This window comes from Cucumis sativus, chromosome 1, assembly GCF_000004075.3.
Source record: "Cucumis sativus cultivar 9930 chromosome 1, Cucumber_9930_V3, whole genome shotgun sequence".
Lineage (NCBI taxonomy): Eukaryota > Viridiplantae > Streptophyta > Magnoliopsida > Cucurbitales > Cucurbitaceae > Cucumis > Cucumis sativus.
Window position 1 is genome coordinate 7265342 of NC_026655.2, and position 25688 is coordinate 7291029.

At 30.7% G+C, this 25688-nt stretch overlaps 2 protein-coding genes across 2 annotated transcripts; both read right to left on the bottom strand.

The window, feature by feature from the left end:
* Nucleotides 1-8882: 8882 nt before the first annotated feature.
* On the bottom strand, nt 8883-12250 carry LOC101203897 (sugar carrier protein C). Its single transcript, XM_004146532.3, has 4 exons — nt 11956-12250; nt 11543-11862; nt 9686-10315; nt 8883-9589 (listed from the first exon to the last, which is right to left on the bottom strand). Exons 1-4 carry the CDS (start codon nt 12086-12088, stop codon nt 9116-9118), a joined length of 1557 nt encoding a protein of 518 aa, XP_004146580.1. The 5' UTR covers nt 12089-12250; the 3' UTR covers nt 8883-9115.
* A 9238-nt stretch (nt 12251-21488) lies between these two features.
* Nucleotides 21489-24042, bottom strand: LOC101214844. The gene has a single exon (XM_004153461.3). It carries the CDS (start codon nt 23796-23798, stop codon nt 22056-22058), a length of 1743 nt encoding a protein of 580 aa, XP_004153509.2. The 5' UTR covers nt 23799-24042; the 3' UTR covers nt 21489-22055.
* Between the last annotated feature and the right edge of the window lie 1646 nt (nt 24043-25688).

Sequence of the window (25688 nt, forward strand, 5' to 3'; positions counted from 1 at the left end):
CAACAAAAATAAGCCACGTAACACTCACTTTTCAACACCCTGTGACTGTAGCCTTCTCTCTCTCTCCATGCTCACACGCCTACCATTAATTGGTTCCTTTGACTAACTCTTTTTTCTTTTATATTTTTGCCAATTCATCCTTTTTTTTCCACACCTCATATTTCTTTCCCTAATCTTCGCATAACTAAATCTAATTATTGATCAAAATTTTAAATTTAGTAAGTAAGTATCTTATCATTACATGTTATTATGATATTCATCTTATATTCATATTAGTGATAATATATTGAATTGATCATAATATACCTTTAATATTATTACGTAGAAATTTTACTGTTTTAGGTTTGGATTTGTTTTTTTTTCTAAATACAATAATAAATAATAATGAGTGAGAAATTAAAATAGAAGAAATAATAATGAAGGAAAAGTATTTGTGGGTGTAAAGAGTTGGGTGTTTGCCGAAATTTAGGAACATTTATTGTTGCAAGCAATCGATATTTAGTTTCTTTCTTCATTAATTTCAATATAAGCTTTTTAGGTTTTTCCCTTTTCTATTTTTTTTTTTCTTTGTTTACGAACTTAGGAATATTGGTACTTTTGTTTTCACCGTGAAAACAAAATATGAGATTAATATTATTTTTTAACTTCACAAAATAACAACATTATTAACTTCATTACTGTGGTTTAGATTACTATGGCCATGTGGTTGGATAACCACTTCCTTCACTACATTTGTTGATTTGATATGTATTTTTTCTTTAATAACAAAAAAAAAGTAGTATTCGTGACTTAGTTTTAAAAAGGAAAAACAAAATGATTACCTTGAATAAATTTCAAAACCTTCACCGATTGTCATCACACAAAAGATATCTCTTGAAAGTAAAAACCCATGAAGAAGATCATCTTAATTCTTAAAATGCAGGGTGGAGTAGTAGTTTTGATGATCATAGTTGGATAGAAAAGTTATTTAATTTAGAGTTGAAAATGATTAAAATTATGGGTTAGCCTACAATGTTCCACATGCAGGAAACATTCATTTTATTTAATCAACCTATAATATACTTAATTAATAAATAAAGAAACCCTAATCTGTTCATGGTTTTATCTAATCATAAAAAGAAAGATTATGCTTTACTTTAAAAAAACCAACCATATGTGTTATTTGAATCATTATATGCTTAGGTTCATGACTGAATATATAATTACCCAAAAGAGCAACCTACGTGTCAAGATTGATTACACACAATTAATTTTAAATTGAATAGATGCCATTTGAAAGATTTCCTACTTTCTAATTTGAGTAGCAGTTCAAATTTTCCCACCAAACATAATATAAAAATTGATATACACAATTGTTTATTATAAAGTGCTGACTTAGCTATATTTTAGCTAAAGGTTACATATTTTAATAGTGAAATAAGATATGAGATCCATGGATTGTGTGGTGAGAGCCCTAAGAATCCTATTTTCAAATTATCTTACTTATTTTTTTCTTTAGTATATATTATAAAAAAAAAACCAATAAGTTGGATCTCAGCAATTGATCAGCATTCATATCCTTTCTTGTGGCTACTAGAATATGTCTCATTTTATATAAGGTTAGCCTGTACTAGTAGTTGAGGTGTAAATTATAAATAAATTTAATTTTGTGAATAATATAAATAGGTAAATTTTATTTAATTGTATTTTTAATTTTATAGAACACAATTATTGATGCATTATTTCTGTTAAATGAATAGTTTTTGTATACGTTTTGATTGTATTGTCTAGTTGTAATATAAGTGTCTCAATGATTCATTCATATATACTTTTTTAATCAGTAGGTTTTGTTTAATTAAAAAGTGCTTTTAAATTAGAATAGAAACAAAATTAGAACCGATTATGAATTGTTTTTTAGGGTACTGAGATTTGATGCATGAGGTTGTCTTAATGAAGACTTCGGTTTGTTTCTACGTTGAATGCTCCAAAAACTGTGCAATATATGTAAATCTGCATCAAATTATTTGTACTTGTTAAACATTTAGAAAAGTTAAGATATGAGAATGTTTATTAGACTTATATATATGTTATTAATTTTGAGATAAACTTATTTGTTATTTGATAATATTATTATAAATATTGAGATTAGAGGTTTGATTTCCTCCACGACTCTACGTATATACAATAATATAAAAGTTTAATAATATTTTTTTTTTGTTTAACTTAATTTGTTACGCCACACTATTATTATAGGTGCAGAAAGAGACTTGATCATTGTAGAGAGCATATCTATATGTTTTATTATTATTATTGCTATGGTGATTTGAATTGGCTTTTATTTATTGAATGAGAAGTTAGAGTGGTGGCTACATTATGTGACTACAAAAGAAATAAAATAGTTTGGTTACCTTTGGGTGATTACTAGGGTTTAGATTTTTACTTATTCAATTAAAGAGGTAGGGAACCGAATCATATTTTTAATATATATGTATATTATTTGAGTGATGTAGATTGATTTTGGTTAATTTAAGAAGGATAAAAGTACATTATGCAGACTCTGTTGATGTTATTAGTTTTAAAGTTTTGTCGACATTTCAATACTTTTAATAATATTTCTTTTTTTACGAATTTGATATCAACGTAAAGAGTGGGTGAGTCAATATTTTAAATATATGAAACAAATGAATGCATAGGAGATTGGAGTTTATTATTAACAAAAACAAATTCATACACCAGTTGTTAATGTTAGTATGAGGATTAAGAGTTGTTTAATTTTATGTAATTTTTAAATACAATAAGATTAAGAAGTACACCCTTTGGAAATTCGTGTGATTTCAGGAGACCCCTAAAGAAGGGCCGATAATGTGGCCCAAAAGTGGTATGAACCAATTATGGCCCATATTTGAGTGAATCAAACATTGCTACACATTTCTTTCTTTCTTTCTTGTAAGTCTTTCCTTTTTAGAAGTCACTATGAAAATTTGATATCTATCGCATAATTCTTCATATTTTACAGCATGCAGTGTACATTCCTCATATTTTTAATGAAGTTCATTAATTAATATCTATTTGGAAATCTGATTTTGCAAATGTTGTTCAGTCTTTTAAATTTTAATTAAACTTTATTTAATAGATAAATATGGCGTTCTTTTGGATTAACATTATTATGACAACAAAGAACAGAAGAAAAAGACAGAGGAAGGTGTAAAGATTAATGAATGATTTGGATATGTTGATCATATCGGCAATCCAAACTGATGGTTCTGTTTTATCTTTCCATTTCTTCTTCCTTTTATGGATTTTAATGATTCTGTTCAGAATAGAGTCCAAATTCCATACCAATCGCTCAACAAATTACAACTTTAGGATATGGTTTGTTTTTGCTCAATTTAAGAAACAATAATTTCACATAGATATTTATGATTTGATTAATGGATTTTAAAAACTATAATTCACATCAATATATCATCACTCGTTGGCCTAAGTTTGATCCAATTTAATGCTAATATTTGCACACATGAGTTCAAGAATAAATTTAATCTCACTCAAAGTTCAACCAAATCAAAAATATAATTTGTTGACATAAACACTATGGATAGATAAGACCACACCTTTATTTTTTAGTAGATTAAAAAGCTTAAAAGTTAAAAACAACCACTACTACAAATTTGATGTACAAACTTAATGTAGAGCTTGAAATTTGAATTCGAAATCTCTTGTCCACATATAGATACAGGTGTCAGTTGAGCAAAATTTATGTTGGCCAGCTTATACAACTTTTACAAATTTTAAAAATCATAAATTACAAACTTTCAATTCTAAAAAATTAATAATATTATTGATGAATATTGTGTTTTTTGAGCCTATTAAAGAGAGTCCAAATTTCATGTTTCGTGAAAAATAATTTTTTGGGAAATTACATAAAATGACAAAAACATTTAGAAAAAAACTGCTCATGACACTTTTTTTTTTCCATATTGGGAATATAACAAAATTAGTGATATCTGATGGTAATCATAGAGTTATCGATTTTAAAATTTGCTATTTTTGTAATTTATAAAATATAGTGACATGGACCCTATTATCATGCATTTTTTTTTTTTGTTATTTTTGCAAGAGTCATTTTCTTAATGGGCCTTGCCCATAATCTTATTCTAAATCTAAAATTATAAATATTTTTCTTAATAGACAATGTCAATCGAGATATCATTTTTCTTGATGGACCTTGTCTGTGATCGTTTTTAGTCTTTGTCTCTCAAGAAACCCTAAACCCATCAAGAAACCCTAATCTCATCAAGAAATTCTAAACCCATAAAAAATCCAAAACAAATATATTAATTTTTTTTCGATGATGGTCATACATTGCAAGTTAAATCAAGAAAATTCATCCCTTGATGGTCTTTATCCATCAAGAAAACCTAGCTAACTTGATGGACATTATTGTCGGTCAATTAATATATAATCCTTGATGTTTATTATCTAACGAGAAATGTTTTTTTTAACGTTTATAGATCACTAACAAAACTAAGAAAACTTTGTCCATCAAGAGAATCAATAATCCACATATATTTTTTTTTACGTTTTTCATATTTCTTCAATAAAATAAATGGACTTTTGTTGACATACATGACCGTCAAGATAAACATTGTACTAAAAAAAATATTTTTCTTGATGATCATTTGTCATGATCATTAAAAAGTCAAAATTTGCATGCGTCAAGAAAGATCAAATTTATAGTAGTAAGTAACTCTGAATCTCCCAAAGCTCCCAAATTCTTAAGATTTAAGTCCTCAAACTTAAAAATAAAAATACATAACTATGAGAAGATTCACCAAGCTCTTGAAGACTGTAGTCATTTGAACATAGAAACATTATTCTAAGACTTGTTGAATCAAGCATATACACTTTACATAAGATGATAAAACAGTAGACATGGAGCCACATCTGCATCCTGATGTGTTACTTTAGATTACATTGAAGGAGAAGGTGAGAATTGTTGAGTTTGTTATTTTAATTATTGGTAACTTAATAATGCTGAAGAGGGTATGAACAAACAAGAGGGTGCTTTAATTATTTATTTGAAACAGAAATGAGGGTTAATTAATTTGATTACAAAAATGATTTTTAAAGAGTGTGACGTGGCGAGGTCTGTTGTCCTTATCCATAAAGCGTTATAACAAGGAACACGTGTCATTAACATGGTCCCACCAATTGCCCCTAGTTTTTCTTCCAAAAATCCGCCGTTTAAATCAAATCCCACTCCTCAACCCTCAACGCCGCTTGTTTCTTCTCTTCCAATCACTCCTCTTAAACCTCCAACTTCAACCACACCCATATCAATTTCTGTTTCCCTTACCTTACACCATATGTGACCCCTACACTTTACAAGGAATGAAAGATCCAACGCTGAAGCAAGAGCCCATGTTGGAGGGCCCCTTGAGAGATCATCACCACCACCATCATCGTCGTCGTCATCATTCAGAATCATCCTCAAATCAGACGGCGGTTCCGGTAGTGCTGTCGAAGGCGGAGCAACTTAAACGGGCTGAGGAGTCTTTAAGAACGGTTATGTATTTGAGCTGCTGGGGCCCTAACTAAGCGATCAACTGCAAAGTCAAAGCTGCTACGTCAACAACACAAATGGAGTAGTGGAGATTAGTGAATTAAGGGGTCTGAAATGTGAATAATCAGATGAATCTACTCCATTGCTAATTAGATAACAAAATGTGTCTACAACGACCTTTGCATTTCCAAGAAAACTCTACCTAGACCGACGTCGTTTTGACGCTACAGTATTGTAAATATCCCTTTATTTTATTATTATTTTTATTATCTTTCTTCCACCTCTTCCATCAATAAAACATATGTCAATTGGAAGAAACTTCATATGTGAATCATTTTGTGTAAATTGCAAAAATAATTTTGATAGTTACAATTATAACTTTAAGACTTTCAATTTTATAAATTTAACCATCACAAACTGTTAACTTTCAATCAATTTAGACCTTTAAACCTTACATATATATAAGGTTCAATTTTAATTATTATGTATGGATCCAATTTTCTATTTCTTTTCCGTTGAAAGTTTATTAAGAGTGTAATGACAACTATGACATATTTTAGGAGTGCTTTTTTATAATTTACTATTCTTTTTAGTACACCAATTCCTGGAATGTGTTATTTAGAATCTCTACAAGTTTTCAATAATCTACCAAGAAAATTTATTTCCAACTTTTGATTGCTTTAATTATGTATTAGTACAATGGCTTTTAAGTTTTAACACGAATGGAGCAATTTTCAATCACCTATACTAACTTAACAAAATCTACCCTTATTACATTTCTTTCGTCTGTTAAATAATTTTAGTTTCAGTGGTGATCGAAGTTTTTCCTGATCATAATCCATCGAACCTAACTTATAGTGTTATTTAGTATGTACTAAAACTAAAATTACCACATAGCCTGTCAACTTGCACACCCACAACCCCCATTTTTGTGCTTTAGTTGGCTCCCATTTTTGTGCTAATTGTTAACTACAAGAATCACATTTGCTTTCTTTTCTTTCATCTGCTAAATATTGTTCGAGCTCATGACCTACTTTGAAATATTTGAATATGAAAAAAATTTGGGTTGAGTGGATCATTCTCCATGAGTAACTTGCCCTCTCCTTACTCTTCTTTACTATTAAACTTCTTAGTTATATGTAGTATGTTCGCTAAAATAATACATATAAATAATACATATATATATAGTTTCAAAAATGAATTAAGGAAAGATTAGGATAACGTTTAATGTGGATTAACATTAGAAGAGAAGGTTGGTGCATGGTATCTGACAAAATTCATTTCAGACAAATACACCGTCCTTCCCATTCTCCCCTTCCCCCACTCTAAATATAAAATAAACCGCCAATGGTAAGAGAAACAAACCAGGGATTTTATATTTAAATAATTCTTCGATAATCCCAAAAACCACTAATTCCTATCCTGAAAGTGATGCTATTTTGTCTTTATATATAAGCTTAGAAGAAAAAAACAGAATTCCCCTTATCCACATTTTAACAAGTTGAAGAAGAGCTTAGTGACTCTAAGTGAGAGATCAGTTGAGTTGAGATTATTTTTGGTGGCAAAAGAAAAAAAAAATGAGCTATTTGAGGAGAGCTTGGATGGGTGCGGCTAGTGTGGGTGTGATGGAAAGTAGCTACGCCAGTAATGATCAGTACTTCGTTTTTCAGTCCAAGCTCCAGCAGTTTCAGCAGAATGGCGAAGGCAAGGCCGCTCAGGAACTTGGCGCCAGAAGTAGCTTTCACAAGTATGGAAAAGGTGGAGAAGGAGGAAGAAGAGGAAAGGAGATTCATAGGGCTGAAGATTCTCTTCATAAAGTCATGTACTTGAATTGTTGGACACAAAGCTAGCTGAATAATTACCCACTTGATCTTCTGTTTATGCCTAATTAAACAACTACAGTATTAATTCAATTAATCTTCTCTATATCTCCTTTTTTTTTTCTCTCTTTTTGTATATTATATTTCTGTTTTGATATTTCAGTCTTAGGTTGTATAATACAAATTACAGTGAAAAGTTATTTCAACAATCTTACGAGTATATACACAGTGCAGTGCTTTAAATTGTTAAAAGAATTTGTGTTAGGAAAAAGAGATGTTTTATCTCATTAAACTAGTACAGTCTTCAAAAAAATCATTCCAACAATAATCAAGATTTAGCTCTTTTTTCCTGGACCCATAACAAATATTTGAACAATTTTATAAGACAAAAACTCAAAAACAGTACTTCTAACATTTTTTTCTTTCTTTTTTTTTGTTTGGTGGTTTGTGTGACTCATTTTCAAGTATGTAATAAAAAAACTCGTAATCTTAGAAGGACGATAACATGAGTTTAACTCAACTCACACTCTATTTTTTTTGAAAACAAGAGATTGGAGGTTGAATTGCGGAGAGAAAGGAAGCTAATGTAAGGATAGGGAATAAGAGGAAGGACGATGTAAAGAAGCAGCACAATGAGTTTGAGGAATTGGGCCACACTAAAAGTTGATGGGCCAAATAGTTCCAGGCCATTGGGGGAGCAACTTAGTGCTGAGTCCGGCCCAATAGAAAAATGAAGAGAGATAACAACAGATGAGAAAAGAAAAGATGGGAAAGAGGTAGATGAGAATAAAGAAATAGGGGATGCGAAATTAGGGAGAGAAGAAGAAATGGAATCTAACATCATCATCATGATGGCTGCGCCATGGAGCTATCAAAATTTACTTTTAAAAGAAAAAGAGACAAAAAAAAAAAGATGAAACTCAAAGGTAGCGTCCAAAATTAATTAAAAAATGAAATAAAATGTGTTTTTATAAGAAAAGAAGAAAAAGAAGAAACAAAAACTCATGCTATTCTCATTTCTTATTCGTATGGGTTGATGAATTCATACCAACATCGTGATTCCCCCATTTCACCTCTTTCTTCAATTTCATCATTTCCTCTCCCTTTCTTTTCTTTCCTCCATTAACTCATTATTAATTACTAACTCTCTATATCTCTATCTATATCTCTCTCTACCCTATCTTTCTTTCTTTTTTTCTTTTTTTACATTTACATCCAAATCCTCTCTCCTATCTCCTATTTCCTTTTTCCTTTTTCCTTTCATTTCTTTTTCATATTCTTAATTTTTCTCCCTTGGTGGACTTCTTGACCCCATCCATATATCCACAAAATTCATAATGCACCCAAGCAACTACATGCTCGAGGCTTGCTGCCACCTTTGTATTCTAATTTGTACTCATTGCCTTTGTTTTGGGCGTGGTAGTGGGATTACAAAGCAAGCAAGCAATGGCTCCTTTCCCCATAATGGCATTTTTCAAACCCACTAAGCTCGTCAAATCAATAGCATGAAGAAATTATAATAATACAAAAATTACATTCATTGTATTTATCCTTCTAATCATAAAAGTCCATTCACATTCATTATCTCAACTAGTTCTTCATAAATAAAATCAAATTCCATCATTTCACACTTAATTACACAATCTAAAATGTAATTGACAAATTGATATTTGATATGTGATGTTCATAGTGTCCATCCATCTTCACTAAGGAAAACAAAATATATATATTCCCAACAATTATAATGACCATTTTATGCATATCCCCCGCTTTTCATCTCAACTCCTCCCTTTCCATTAGCCAAATGACTGTCATGCACAAACCTTTTCCAATACCAATGACTCTTCCAAACTTGACTCATCTCTTCAATTGGAATGCCTTTGGTCTCCGGTAAGAAAAAGAAGATGAATATCGACATCAGTATAACAAAGAAGGCAAAGAAAATGAACAACCCAAATTTCAAATGACAAAGCATTGTCAAGAAGACTTGAGCTACGATGAATGTGAACAACATGTTCACTGACACGTTTACACTTTGTGCAGCTGAACGAATCTCCAATGGAAAGATTTCACTAGGTACCAGCCAACCTAGAGGCCCCCATGACCATGCGAATCCCGCAACATATATGCATATGAACAGCACCACCACAATTGCGTACCATTTAGGCAATTGGCCTGGGTCTCCATCAATTCCAAATTTAGCACCAATTGCTGCTGCCACAACCACCTAAAGCAAACACACAAACATTTAGCTTTCAACACTATAATCGAATCATTCAACATCTTACATTAATTAGAGATTGTTTTTAACTAGTTATTGTACCTGACATATAAACATTTGAACTCCGCCCTCTAGAAAAAGAAACCTCCTTCCCCATTTGTCAACACCATAGATGGAAACAACCGTAGAAGCAACGTTAACGATACCAGTGATCACAGCAGACATGAGGGCAGCATCATTTCCAAACCCAATGGTATTAAACAGGACAGGAGCATAGAACATGATGACATTGATACCAGTGAGCTGTTGGAAGAAAGGAATCAAAATGGCCATTGTGAGATGCGGTCGGTATTTCTTCTTCAACAGATTAGTCCAAGGATTCTGCACTTGCTTTGATGCCTCACTGGCTGCAACAAGGTCATTGAACTCTGCATCAATGTCATCAACTCCACGAATCCTTTTAAGTTGATGTCTAGCCTCGTCGCGACGTCCTCGCTCAATCATTGAGTTCGGAGTGTCGGGGAGAACCAACGATCCAACAGTGATAATAAGAGCAGGAACCACAGCACCACCTAAACTCAAACGCCATCCCCAACCACCCTTGATCTTTGCAAAGAAAAAGTTCAACACGTTGGCTATTAGAATCCCAACTGTGATTGACAATTGGAAACCAATGTTGAGGGCTCCTCTGTATTTGTATGGAGCCATTTCAGATAGGTACAATGGCACTGACTGTTTACCAAAAACTAAAAAAGGTTAAAATCCAAAGTAAGCTTCACACATATAATTCAAATTAAGCAGAGAAGTCAAGCCATGTTGAGCAACAAATTGTTGAGCATGAGTTATGATAATTATTCAGAAATGGTAGGCATAGAAAATAGTTGAATTCACAAGGTACTTAGAAGAAAAGACAGGACATGTGAATAGGAATTTCAAAGGTCAATGCAACAAAAGAGTAAACGGTGGGGAGAATCAGGCATATAGATTAGGCTTTTAAAATTGAACAATATTTTCATTTCTATATTAAAGAAGAATATACAAAATGTAACTATTAATAATAAGAAAGAAGAGGAAATAGTTGAACATAGTACAGAGAAAGACAGAGTGGAGGAGGAAGCAGATGTCGGGCAAAGTAATGTGAGAAATCCCTATTTTGATATTTTTTGATTAAGACATTATGAACAATACATATGAAAAAAAAAAAAAAAGTTATATTGTGGAAAAGAAGAAAGAAAATGATGGGTGGGTCCGATTCTTCTTTGCAACAACAAAACGGTGGTTATTGTAATTGCCAATTGGTGTGGGATTTGTCGAAAACTACAAAAACTCATAAATCTCTAAATTTAATTCATATATTTTCTTTCCATGGATCTATCTTTCATCTAATCTCTATTTTTATTTTTACTCTCTCCTTTTTTTTCTAATCAAAATAATTCAATTCAAAGCTCTCTTGTGCTTTATTCTTATCTATATTGGTTACCTTAAATATCATTCAATATTTTCACGTTTATACCATTAATAACCATTCAACTTCTTCAAATTTTCTTTAAAAAAACTATTTCAATTTTAAAAATATTCTTTTTATCAAAGACATCTATAAATATACCGATCCATATTTATCCCTAAACATTTTTATCAATATTTTCATAGATATAAGAAGTTCACATTTTAAATCAAAAAGTATTAAAACTTGGCAGAACTTTAGTTAGTTAAAAACCAAAAAAGGTGAGATGTTAATTTTTACCGACGGTTGAATTTGGGAAGAAAAGAAATCTACATACTTTTATCAATTTGTTTGAATTATTGGCAAAATCAAAGTTTTTATCAATTTTCTAAGTTAGAGGACGAGTAGGGCCTACAAATCATAAATGAAGAAACAGTCCAAAAGCTTCATTTATACAATGAATTTCTTGATTGCCGGAGCAGAAAGAAGAAAGAAAAGAGGACAGAGGAAGATACCTGATTGGCAAATCCGATGCCAAAACCAAGCAAAATACGACCAACGATAAGCATCCAAACGGCCTTAGCAGCGCCGTTGATAATAGCACCTGAACAAAACAACACCCCACCAAATAACATAGACCATTTCCGGCCAAATGTACGCGTCACCGTCGACGCCACCAACGACGACAACAACGCCGCCAAGTAAAGCGACGACGTGAACAAAGTCAACGTCTCACTGTCGTATTGACAGTACTGGTTCGTCGTTTTTTTGTTCTTCTTTACGAACACCGCATGGAAAAACTTATCCAAGAATGAATCCATCGAAGTCACACCACCTACCCACATTTAACAACAAATATTCATCATCAGAAAACAGAGCATAAAGAAAAAAAACAGAGCCCATATTGTTAAAAAATCTCAATTAGTACCTGAAATTCCAATATCGTAACCGAAAATAAGCCCGCCCATGGCGGCGACGATACATGTGACGGTGACATAGAGAGTAAGATTCCCCGGATACGCCTGATTACTCCCACCGGCGACGATGCCGACGGCCGGCATTTTGGAACAGATCAAGAAAACAAAAAAAAAATAATAATAATAAAGGAAAGGAAACTGGTTGTAATAATAAATTAGAAAGGAGAGAACATAAGAGCAGTGTGAAGGGGGGGAAGAGGGAGTAATGGCGACAGAGTTGGAGTTGGAAATTTTTTATTTATAGAGGAGAGGGAAGGTTTGAAAACGAAGGACAAGTTGGAGAATTAAAAAAGCAATTTAATTTTATTAAAATGAAGGAAAAAACAGTAATATATCAATTATAGTTAAACATTTTTCTTTAAAAAGACAAAAAGGAAAAATGAATAATTTGGGAAGATGGACATGGAGAGATAAGGACAAGCATCGTTTACATTGACTATACGTTAATGTTAATTATATAAAAAGAAGATTGAGTTGATGAGTTGAGTATAAAATGAAGAAATTTTAGGGCGGAGGATTGTTTAGGGAACATGACTTTTCGTAAGGATAAGTTAAAGCAGTAGTAATTAATTTTGATGAGATGGGTGTGAGTGATAGATAAAGATTTACATATTTTTTAACCCTCGAATAAATGCTGTAGATAAGATTGTGATTTTCTTTTTTAATGAAATGCAAGTTGGAGAGGGAGGGGAGTGGAATAGAATGGAAATGAGAAAATAAATGAGAATGCAGAGAAATTAAGAAAGAGAGGTTTAAAAGCATACGTCATTGTTTGACGATATTAATGCTTTTTTTGAAAAATATTGTATATGTATGTATGTATGTGTAAATTATATATATATATTTGTGTGTGGTTGAAGTCAAAGACAGGCACTTTGAATTACTATTCGTTTACTTTGAAAATGCATATCAATGGTATATGGTTTGTGTGCTAGTGGGGGTGGGTACTCTTATTCTCTATACTTCAAAAACATGGGTTCTCACTTCAAATTAAACACATCGTTTTCTAAACCTTTTTTTATGGTTAAAAACATGTCCTTAATTATATTTTTGTTGTTTGATTTTACAATGCCTTTGTTCTTTAACCATTATAATTATATTCCCATTGTTTCCTAAATATTGAAAAAGGCCTTATTAAAGTAGCATTTTTAATTTAGTGGTGAATGTATCACACTTCAAAGTTTCATCTATTGCCAACTTTCAAATTTGTATATACGGCATTCTAAAGAATCTACGTTTTAATATTATTAGTTTTGAAAGTTTATTGTCAAAAAGCTACATCTTAGTGAGTCAAAACAGGGGAGATTGCAAGTTTTTGAAACACAACTAGAGAGAAAGAATTGAAAGTAAAGTTTTGACCATTGGTATAGCTAGGTTAGAAAGTGTAATGTTTTGAATTTAGGAAGGACCGAGACATAAATGAACAAGTGTCACAAATAAATGAAAGAATATAAAAGTATGATTAAGAAATACTTAAAAAAATTGAAAGTTATTATCTATCTCAACTAGATGCACCTTAAATTCTTCTTGTGGTATAATCATAAGAATTTCAAAGTTAAATGTACTTATCTTGAAACAATTTTATATTCAGTATCCTTCTAGAAATTTTACTAAGATGCATGTGAGTGTAGAAATTTAAACATGGTTTGATTTAGTTGATTTTTTTAAAAGAAAAATTGTATCATATGACAATTTTTTTTAGAAAAAGCAACTTATAGCACTTTCATTTTGCATATTATAAATATGACAAGTAATTAAATATATCAGACGACTATTAAAGTTCATTAGAGGATTATCATAAATTTGTTTGCTTTTAAATTTGCTACTTTTGCATTTAGAAAATGTAATGACATAAATCCTATTATCATATTTGTTATTTTTAAAAACGTCATTTTTCATAAAACAACATAATTTTCACTATCTCTCCTCCCTTGTATTGTCTTTTTATATATTTTTTGTTTAGTCATATCTCATATTCAACAATGTATTTTAAAATTTAAATTTTATCATTTTAGTTAAAATAATGAGCTTGCTAAGGTATCTCCAAATCATTCCTTTCCAACAAAATTATGAGAAAAATTTTTAAAACACAGATTAAAAAAAATATATAGTGATTTGAATGAAAGTGGCTTACACAAAATTATTAAACTTTTCAAGAAAAAAACAGAAGATTTCAAATCAAAACTAAATATGTCAAATCTTTACACCAAAAGTTTGAAATGGTGACAGAGAGAATGAAAAGCTAAAAAGGAAAAGAAAAGAAAAAGGAAGTGGCAAAATTAAAAGTATGCCATATGGAAGGGTCCGCACTCCACAGATAATTTAAACTTTCTATATGCTCTTCACACAATTGAGTTTCTTTGGCATTCTCTTTTGGATTGGTCTTTACATTAACTTTTTGTTCGTTGTTTCGGTTAATAACGCATTTCTTTTCTTAAAACAATATAATATATCAGTTTTTAAAATATAGTTTAGTTTTTTTATATATATATTTGTAAAGTGGAGGTAAAATCTAGAGATTATGATGTTTTTAATAACTTTGAGGATGCAGATTTAGAGAGTGAAGACAGAGAGTTTTGATGTGGTGCTTTTGTTTGTATCACTCAGGTTGCCTGATAAAGACAAGACACCTCAAACCCAAACCATTTTCTTTTTCTTTTTAATTATTAAAGAAAAACACTTACCTTGATCTTCCTTTTTGTTTTTGGTAAGCCATAACAAATCCGAACACTTTACACAATAATTAATAACCCTGCGTCCAACGGCTAACTTTTTTGGGTGAGCTTGAAGTACTACTTTGCTTCTCACTTCACCAATCCGACTCATCTTCACCTATCACTATATATATGTATCTTTTTTTACAAACTTATGATACCAAATTAACAATTTAAAAAAACAAACAAAGCTTGATAACCACAGACCTCTACATATCCATCCCATTGTCATTCAATAATATATATATGTGTTTTTTTATATAGTACAACGTCGTGTTTTGAAATTGATGAGAATTGAATATTTAAGATATTAATTGATAATGTATGTCTGTTTTGGTAAACTTTAAAAGAAGATTTTATGATTTAACTTGAACTTTTTGTTTATATTTTATTATAAAAATTTGATGTAAGGATGGGACAAATGTGATAAAATTTAAAGTATCTATCATTTGTTTTACAATATATTGATTATTTTTTAATTCAAGGATCTTCTAACAAATTTAGGTTAATACACAAAGAGAAAAACATTTTTTTTAGGTAAGTTCAAGAATACTTTTGATTATTTTTTTTTTATATTATACCAACTCTACAAGTCTAATAAAAATTATATTTTTTATTTTTTGCTAGGAAAGTTTAAGAATATTATTTAAGAGTTGAAAATTAATTTCAACACTCGAATATATATTTAAAAAAGAATAGAGATGTTTTGTATGGTTTATATAAAATGGAAGGATGTGTTTGAATAAAGTTTGGGAGGTGGAGGTGGAGGGGGCCACGTAGGATGGGGAAAAAGTGGAGAGTTAAAAAGGGAAGACTGTGATTTTGGCATTAACTTTAGGCAAGATTGGATGGGCCCCATGTAACCATTAGTTTCTATTCCACGTGCTTTGACAATTTTCATCTATCCCCTCAATTTCTTCTTTATGTTTCTCCATGCTAGTGTAAGGTGAAACCCAAAATTACTCTTCCTAGTTCAAGTTATTCTATTTAGGTTCAATTTAAAGTCAATGGTCTCGATTGTTGCATGTTCATTAATGTTTGCTCCGTAGGCTCGTCTTCTAAAGTTGGTTGACCTCAATCTTACCTATTCGCAAGGATAATTTGTCGATCTCGACTTTCAGGAATTTTTCATTTTTCTTCTATCAAGTTCTCCAAGTTCATCTCTCAACTATCTCTTCATCTTTTAAGACTTTTCTAGTTGATCATTTGTCTATAGTTGATTTTCTTACTCATTTATTTTCTACATATTTTAGTGTTTCCATCATTTTTTTTCTTGGTCTATCCCTCCTACGAATGAGGAGGAGGTGTTGTTTGGTCTTGTGTTCTCTTTAGACGATAGTTTTAGTTAGGGTCATCTCCATCCTAATTCCTGTTTTTTAAGTAGTGTACCATGAAGAGAAGTTTCCTTAGATGATGAATCAAATTCAACTCTTTACAAAAATCAAGAAATCGGTTGAAAAAAATATATGACTAATTTGAAAAGCGGCAAGATGATATATTTGGGAATGTAACCAAAGTCCCTTAATAAACTAAATAACAAGAAGATAACACTCCTACGGTATAAAATTTGTTACGTGAAACCAAATGCAAAATTATGAAAGTTTATGTTATTCAAAGTAGACAATATCCTGTCGTTATAAAATGTCGCATAGTCTAAAAAAACTAAGTGTTATAAAAATTAAACATCAAATTCAAATATAAATAAAACATTTAAATGGAAAGACTATAATTCTTTATTCTAATGGAATTAATGAATTCTTTTTTCTTCCTTCATGATAATTTTTTTACAATTCAAAGACACATGAATCCATTTAAAAATCTGCATGATGTAATTAATTATAATAGTTATGAATTATTTAATTAACAACTTAAGAATAATAAAGTATTTTGTTACGTACAATAATGAAAAATAGAGAATAAAAAAAAGAGAAAAAAGAAGATGACGTTAAGTGAAATGTAAAGACAGATCATAGGAAGCCGATTGTGCACTGTCCTATCCACCAATACTTTTGTGTTATTAAATTTTAAGATAAAACTAAGTAACTAATAAGAATAGGTCAACTTCATCCCTAGCTGTCCCCACCCTTTTTTTTCTCTCTTCTTATTCCTAATTTAAAATACCAAAAGTATATCATTACCATTACTCCTAATTAATTAATAAATCATGTCATTTCCAATTTCAAAATTGACAAAGGAATCAAAAGGGGTTCTTAATTCAACAACATGAATGAACTGTATATAAATTTGTAAATGGAAACAAATTGGGTTTATGAATGAAACTTAATGTTAGTTGTTGGGTTTAGAAAGATTTGAAACTTAAAAGCAAGGAATAGCGTTGTAGAAGGTTGACCTAGAAATGAAAATGAAAGGATAAGATAAGATTATGGGAAAATGTGTGTGTCATGGGTTGTTGTTCACATGATCAAAAGCTGTCATCTTAATTTTTTGTTCAAACAAAATGGAAATATATATTTATATACATTTTTCTTCAATTCAATTTGCTTTTAAATTATATTTCCTCTAATTACCTTTATTTCCTTATCTACCTTATTTCTATGTGGCAAACTCATCCATTTCAATTCCCCTTTTTTTCATCCTTACCCTTTTCTTTTTGCCTTTTCACAATTCTCTTGTGTTCCTAATTTCTTTCTTTTTCTAAATAGTAATATCATGTAACTTTTTATAATATTAGAAATGTATGGATATAAAAGTGTGTTCCTTCCTTTCATACTAAGACTTAAATTAGATAATTTGGAATGAAGTTTAATGTTTGTGGGTTCCATTCATATTAAAAGCTTGAAATAGGGAGGGATGTCGTTGTTGTTCCAAACCCCTTTGCTTCTCAATTTCCCCTTTTCACTAATTTAGTATAGGGAAGAGGTGTCGTCATTTTATACCTTTTTTTTCCCTACCTCATAGTTGAGTTCTTCATCAAATTTGATTTAATATATCTAACTTCATCTTCTCTCTTTGAATGGAAAGAAATTATGGTTGAATTATGAGTTTAATCCTTCAAATTTGTTCAAACTCAAGGTTTTAGGTTGCATTTTATTGTTGTCAAACTTTAAAACTTATGCTACTAAGTTCTTGAAATTTTAATTTTGCATCTAATAGATTCACTACGTATTTCTTAAAAAATTATTTTCATTTAGGGTTTAGGGTTTGGGTGGAAAAGGGTGATGTAATAGTGTTATTATTATAGAGACATATAAAAGCAAAATATCATTCTCAATCTTTTATTACTATATTAAAGTAGGGTTAGATATGATTTAAAATTCTCTTAATTTAGGTGAATCACTATAAGTTTGGATGTGTATAGACCAAGTTAGAAAAGGTTGATTGGTGCATTAATTGATGCTTACCCTTTCGGTGGTTGCTTAAATTTTCTTTTGATGATAACTCTTTCAACAACAACAACAACCAAGATTGCATTCTCTTATGTTCTCTATTACTTCAAATTTTAAACTACATATAGTAATGGAATTACATTGTTCAAATATTCCCAAACATCAATCCAATCAAATCTAATTACACCTCTCTCCATTCCCCTTAATCTCAACCTTTCATTAAAGTCTATCTCAACCTTTCATTAAAGTCTGATTCAATGTCGTGTGTGAATTCTACATTGACTATGCTTTCCTATTAAACATTGAATAAGAGAAGTTGGTCGTGCCCAAATATAAATTTGAATTTTTACTTTCACATTAGAATTAAAAAATAAAATTGATTGATTTCAAATGTCCTAATTGATTTACATAAATACCGTAAAATAAACCGTTATCAAATAATAATAAAAAAAGTGAAATTAAAACACAGTGGTTTCTATAATAATGGACTTTAAATTACTCATAACAAAAAAGTAGTATTCCAAGAATAATAGAATTTGTGCATGGGATTGCATGCAGTAGAAGCAAAGATATGACGATGAAGAAGATATATATATGCTGGTAGGTAAATTATACAGATTGGGATTAATTACTTGTAGTTAATTAGTAGTATACAAGATAATTTTGAAGTCAATAAGGAAAGAGAATATAATGATGCATTATATATAAAAATTATAATCAATTACATGTGGTTAAGCATAAGAATTTCAAGTCAACAAGAAAAGTTTATGAAATGTATTGATGTTTATCTTTGTCTAATTGTTCTATAATAGTCACAACACAAACTCCACCAAAGTCAATGAATAAAGTTTTTTGTCTTTTGATTTTTATTTGGTATGTAATATTCGACGTATTTATTGCATGATTGATGTACATTATAATTCTCAATTTCTCATATTTTAAGAAAAAAAAAAAGAAACATTAATTCTCTACCTAAGAGTTCAATTATTAAAATTCGATAACATGAAATAAAATAAATTAAGTTAAAAGAACGACAACAAGAGTTTAATTCCATACATCATTAAACAGTATGTTTTAGTTTTAAGATTGTATTTTTAAACGTCTAATTTTAGTTTTTATATTTTTGAGGTTTGAGTTACTTGTGTTAAAAAAATGATGGTAGACAATAAAAATTTCTTGAAAAAATCAACACGAAATTGAAATAGAGGTTAATTGCCTGTTTTAATTGACTTAAAATAATATTGTTTTAAAACATTTTTATTTAAATTCTTTTGTTAAAACTTGTTCAAATCTATTTTAACACTCTATTCTTTTTCTACAATCATTTAAAATAAATACGTATCTTAAATTTAAGATTTATTAAAAGTATAGAAATTTATTTGGAGAGGCATTAAGATAAGAGTTTCAAAACACGTTTTTTTCTTTTAAAAAAATCTCAAACTACAAAGATGAAAAGTATACTAACGAATAAAATAACTATCAAATTATTAATTTATTAACATATTTGGATGAGTGGGCATGACATAGACGTATCAATAGAAAAATAAAGAGTTTTGATCAACCATTCTATTTTTCTAATTTTCGTTACGTTTTATGTGTCAAGTAGTCAGCATCCATGCATCGACGTTTTAGTGAATAAAACATTATTTTTATTTTTCTATTTATCTTTTATTCATATAATGATGTAATTGAAATTCATTGACTTTGACAGTAATTTCAAGAACTCCAAAAGATCAAACACTAAATGCACAATTGACTAAAAGAAGAAGAGAAAGTTTGTATAGTTAGCCACTAATAAACTATATCTTAAACTATGATTTAAATACCTATCTTTTTTCTTGCACTACTATATAGTCATATAATTGCAACTCTTACTAAAGTCAATGAATAAAATCACTGATGTTTTGGATTTTATAAACTCAATACTTGACTAATTTAATGCCACAATTAATACAAGTGAACATGATTGATGAAGACTTCATGCTTCAATGATTAAACCAAAAGTGTCTATCTACTGCTTACCAATCATCAAAATTGATTTTGAGTAGTCAAACTTGCAAAACAGACGGCCCAAACTCTTGGCCCAGTTTGTTGAAAGCATTAAAGCCCATGGGGATGATAATTCAAAAAACTCTTTTGATCCTTTGCTTAAGGAGCATGTTTTGACCTTATTTGTTGGTTCAAATAATCAATGGGGAAGGTATCAACTTCAAGTTTACTGCACCCAATGGAATTGCCACTTGTGGTGGGGTTTGACCTAACTTCACATTTTTAAGATACATTATCATATGTTCCCTTCAAATATCACATAATTCTATGTATCCTTGTATTGAAAGATAAAGGACTTGTTTATAACACAACCCTCCAAACATTCAATAGTTTTATTAGCAAATATAACACAATTTTAAAGATTTTAAAGATATAGTAAATTTTAAATTCCACTCTAATAGTGGTGGATTGCTCAAAGGTTAATATTCATGCGACTTGGTCAAAGGAGGAGAGATCAGGTGAGCTCGAGTGGATTGTTTATAATCGTTTTGGTTGAGTGAACCTAGGGGTTTGCAAGACTATTGACGGGGACATGAATGTTAGTATGCTTGTGGTGGAAGCTTGTTTGAAAGTCTTTCTATAGGATAAATCAGCTGATTGAAGTGGATTCTAATGCTATAGAAGCTATAAATTTGTTAACATAAAGAGAGCTCTTGCAAACATTAGGGTCCTTTGTTAACCACGTTTTCATTTTTTGTTGCTAACTCTCTTGATATCTCACCATTTCGTTACTTTCCTAAAGATGACAACACTGTTCATATAATTGCAATTTTGACATCCTCTTGGTGTTGTTCTCTAAACCATTTGATTTATTTTCTTTCAATATAGATTTTATTATATTTACAATTCTTTTAAAATATTTATTCACTTAATTATTGGGTCTAAGAGTACAACCCATTGTAATTACTCAAGGGAAAAAAATCCTAGGAAATGGTTTAAAATTATGGAGCCCTAACAACCTAAGTATAGCAGAAAAAATATCAAAGATTGTCATATCGAAATGAGGGTACCACACCCATTGATTAACAAGCTGTCAATGCATAGCAAGAAGTTTCATATGTAAATGAATGGATGGTCCAGTTGTCAGTCCCTATGCTGCTTGCTTCTCATTTGTCCATTACTCATCGGTTATCCCTAAAGCTTATCATATTTTTATTTATGAATTAGATTGCAAGATCTGAGTTGAGACTGCCATAGACCCCAAGAAATTATATCCACAATCTATGTTGAAAAGAAAGTGATTATGTTTTTTGATTTGACAAGGAATCTATCAAAATTAGTGATTAGTAACTATACATGCATATATTAACATTACATTCATTGCCTGCTAGATTGCCTAAACTTGTATTTAAGGTAAACAACATTCATTTGTTGTTACATTAAAAATATATATATTATTATTTTTTATTGATATTTGAAGAAACTGGACAAGTCTGCCACAACAAACGGGATGTAGAAAAGGAAAAAAATACAAAAGAAAAATTCACAGCAGATTCACTGCATCATCTTCATCCATCACTGTCTTTCTCAGTGTCGATGTCCAAAAATGGCAGATGGGTAGAAGCTTTGATTAGAACTGCTCATATTCCTCTCTGTTGTATTCATTGTCTTCTCTTACCCCATGTGCCTCTCTTCCCATTCTCAACTACACTGAGTTAATGTATTCTCTGAATTCCTCCCCTCTCTCTCTCTCTCTCTCTCTCTCTCTCTCTCAAGGGCTATAATACAAATGTTTATGTGGGTGGTTGGAGATGATTAAATTAGAGCTCTCTAAATACACTCTTTATTGTGATGTTTTATGAAAGGTAAGTTTTTTGAATGAACTGGGGAAAGAAAGATAGAGAGAGTATTTGTGAATCAAATGAGGTATTGATTTTTAATAAACAAAATTATGTAAGAAGAAGATGAAGAAAAGGATATTACAAACAGGGATTATTACATTCAAGAATTCCAGATTCCATTTAACAGACTACGGAATTTATTCGTGGACAATTTCCTAACGAGTTTCTTAGCATCATAAACTTCAGCTTCTGCAAGTTTTTCAATGTTTTTCATATACCCAGAATTCACAATCTTTCTTCTTCCACTACTGCTTCCTGTTAATGAGTTTAATATTGAAAAGAGGAATCTTTTGTTACCTGAATTTCCTTCTTCTGTGTCGAGCATTTGCAGAAGCATCTCTATATTTCGATTGTCCTGAGCAAATCTCTTTCTGTTTTTAGGGATCATGACCATTCCTGAGAGTGCCTCGGCTGCCATTTCTCGAACTTCATAGGATTTTGCACCAAGAAATTTGATGAATTCTGGCATGAAACCACCATCCCCCATTGTTTTCTTGGCTTCCTCTGATGTCCCGCATAGCCTAACTGCAACTTTCAGAGCTACTTCTTGAAGAGAAACTTCCCCATCTCGTAAGAAATAAAGAAGGTTATCCATGAACCCGTAGTTAATCAAAGTATTTACATTACTAACTGATGAGAAACAGAGGTTTTCAATTGCTCGCATCGTGACTTCTAGAGTTTTGGATGAAGACGAAGATTTTGGATCCATAACACGAACTAAAGCACGAATTCCTCCTTCTTTAACCAGCAATCTGTTAACTGATTCATCCCCATATGCTATATTTTGGAGAAAGACTATGGAACTTATCTGCACAGCTTCATCTCTAGATTGAGAGAGGCTGATAAACGTTGAAATTGCACCTTCTTCAATCATAAATCTCTTGATTTCTTCAACACCAACGAGATTACTGAGCACTCCACAAGCAGGGCTGATCAATTCTGCTTTGGAATCAGCATTGGAACAGATTTTTAACAAAGCTGTTACTCCGCCATGAGCAGATACAGACCAAGCATTTTCAGAATTCTCCGTGAATTTCAACAAACACCTTGCGGCTATGTTCTTCCCCACCTCGCTCCCACATTCCATAACGCGAATCAATGGCGCAATTACCCCACTCCCAACTAGAACTGCTTTATAAGAATCAAACCCAGAAATTATATGAAGCACTTTCAGAGCTGCTTCTTGGAGTTCCGTCTCGGGAGAACCAAGAAAATTAACGAGAAGATTCACTATCTCTCCAATTTCTATTATTACTTTGACATACTTTTCGTCTTCGGTTACAGCAGCGAGCAGATTAACGAGAGCTTGTCTCTTCAGATCTGAACAACCAATCTTCATTCTCGTTACAATATCCCTTACATAAAACCTCATATCATCCTTACAAGCTCCAAGCCCGGGCCTAGAAACGACGATGGCGAAGCCTTGCGACAAAATGCCGGCTGTATATATATCCGAAAGCTTCTTCGCATGGCGGTCAAATTTCGCACAGATTACATCCAAATCACTCTGCATCAAAAGCTTCCCGCTGAAGGAGAGGTCAACACAACGGCGAGCGAGATCGTTGCATTCAGTAGCCGTGAGAATGAGCTTCCGAATAAGGTCTGAGATGGCGGGATTTTCGTCGGAATCACAGTTATCGGCAGCGATTAAGCCGGAATTCAATTCTTCAAGCTTGTCGCGAATAAGCTTCCATTTGGATGCAAATACTTTAACGGAATGAGAAAGAGATATCAAGGAAGAAATGAGTAAAATGAGTTGGCGGAGTGTAGGAGTGTTGAGTGAGAAATCGGGGGACTTGAAGGGGTCCGTTTCTGCAGATCTCGGACCCCGTTCTTCTCTCATTTTAGTTAATTCTAATGAAAATGAAGGAAAGTCATTTTCCGGGGAGAAGGCGGAGGAAGCTCCGGTGAAGAATCAATGCTGTGAAAGGGAAAACGGAAAAGACCGTGAGATATAGAGGGAGTTATCAAGATTGAAGGTCTGTGGTTAGGGTTACCGGTACCCTTTGTTTTTTTCTTTTTGATTCAACCATTTTAAAATCCAATATGAATATGAATATATGAGATGGACCCAAAGTAAATCCTAATTTTGGATAATAATACTTCTCTAACATTTATTCATTCATTCATTCATTACAATCTCAACTTTATTTTTTTCATCTTTCATATTATGTTTTCCTATTCCTATTTTTATTTCTCAATTATGCTATCAATTACTTTCTCACGTCAAACAACCAAAAATTACACAAATTATATCATTTTTTTTAATAGATTTAGTTTTATATCTTTTAATATTTTAGGCATGCTTCCTCATTTATGATTTAAAAATAGTATGAATTTGTACCTAAATACAAACGTCGTCCTTGATAAATTTAAAATGGTTTGAAAACGATTACTCAAAATGTGAAAATTTATTAAAGGGTTTAAACTATAAGAAAAGAATGGTGACGAAATTATTTTAAATGACACTATTTTATCATTATAGTATATCAATAACTATTTGTGATATAATTTGTTAGAGGTGGTAAGTATTTTTTAAAATTCTCCTACAAACTATTCTATTTTCTTTATTTTTATTTTTCTTACGGCTTCAATGTTCTTCATCAAATTCTTAAACTCACGACCCATTTTACTTTAACTAAAAAAACATGACTTCTATCATTTTCTCTTTTCTTTTTCTTCCACTTCTATTTCCCATTTAAAGAAACTCACCATCTTTCATTTATTATTATTATTAGGTTTTTTAAAAAATATAACAAACCAAAAAAATATTTTCATAAGCAATTTCAAAAACAGAAAAACCTCACAAATCCATAATAAAAAATACTTCAAATATGTCTCGGTCAACACAAGACTAAATGACCACTGGGATGCATAATATTTTGGTACACGTTCGTTTAGCCAAATCTAAAGAATCGTGTATCAATATTTCAACGATTTTGTTCAAAATCATATCTTAAACACATAATCTTAAACCAAATAACACTTTGAAAAAAATAATAAAGATTTATGATCGATTGAAAACAAAGATCATGATTTCAAAAAAATTATAAAAGAAAAATTGCATAAGAAGAGAAGAGAAATTTTTTTAAAAAAAAATTGTAGAAAAAAAGAAAGAAGATATAAATGAAAAGCAAATCTCAAATACTTAAAAAAAATGACCGTCTATGAACTTTTTATTTTGTTATATATATTGTAAATATTTTAGTGTTTTGTTATATTTAGGAAAGTTAGCGTCGTAATCATCATCTACATATTTTTCCTTCTATCATAATAGGAAAAAAGAATTTTAATGTGAATAAATGACTTTTTCCATTACATAAAAGGAAAATTATCAACCACGAAGCATTTGCTACACTTTATTACAATTGTTACATGTAAGGAATCCATATGCTTTTTAATTACTTTCATCTTAATATTTTGTTTTCAAATAGTGAAAAAAAATTGATTGTATATATATACTTAAATTTGGTATATTGATATACAGCTACATGAAATTAAGTTCAATAATTGATTGTATATTTTTAGATTTTGTATATTGTCACAAACCATATCACATTGTACTAAAATGAAGCTCTTCTCATCACTAAAACCAATTTAAAAAATTGTACTTTTACAATCGGGATTTTTTTTTTCTTCAAAAAAGTAATAAAAAGACAAACTCTTTACTTAATAAATAATATAACTATTTTAGACAATAATTTTAAATATAGCAAATTAAATTTTACTTTAT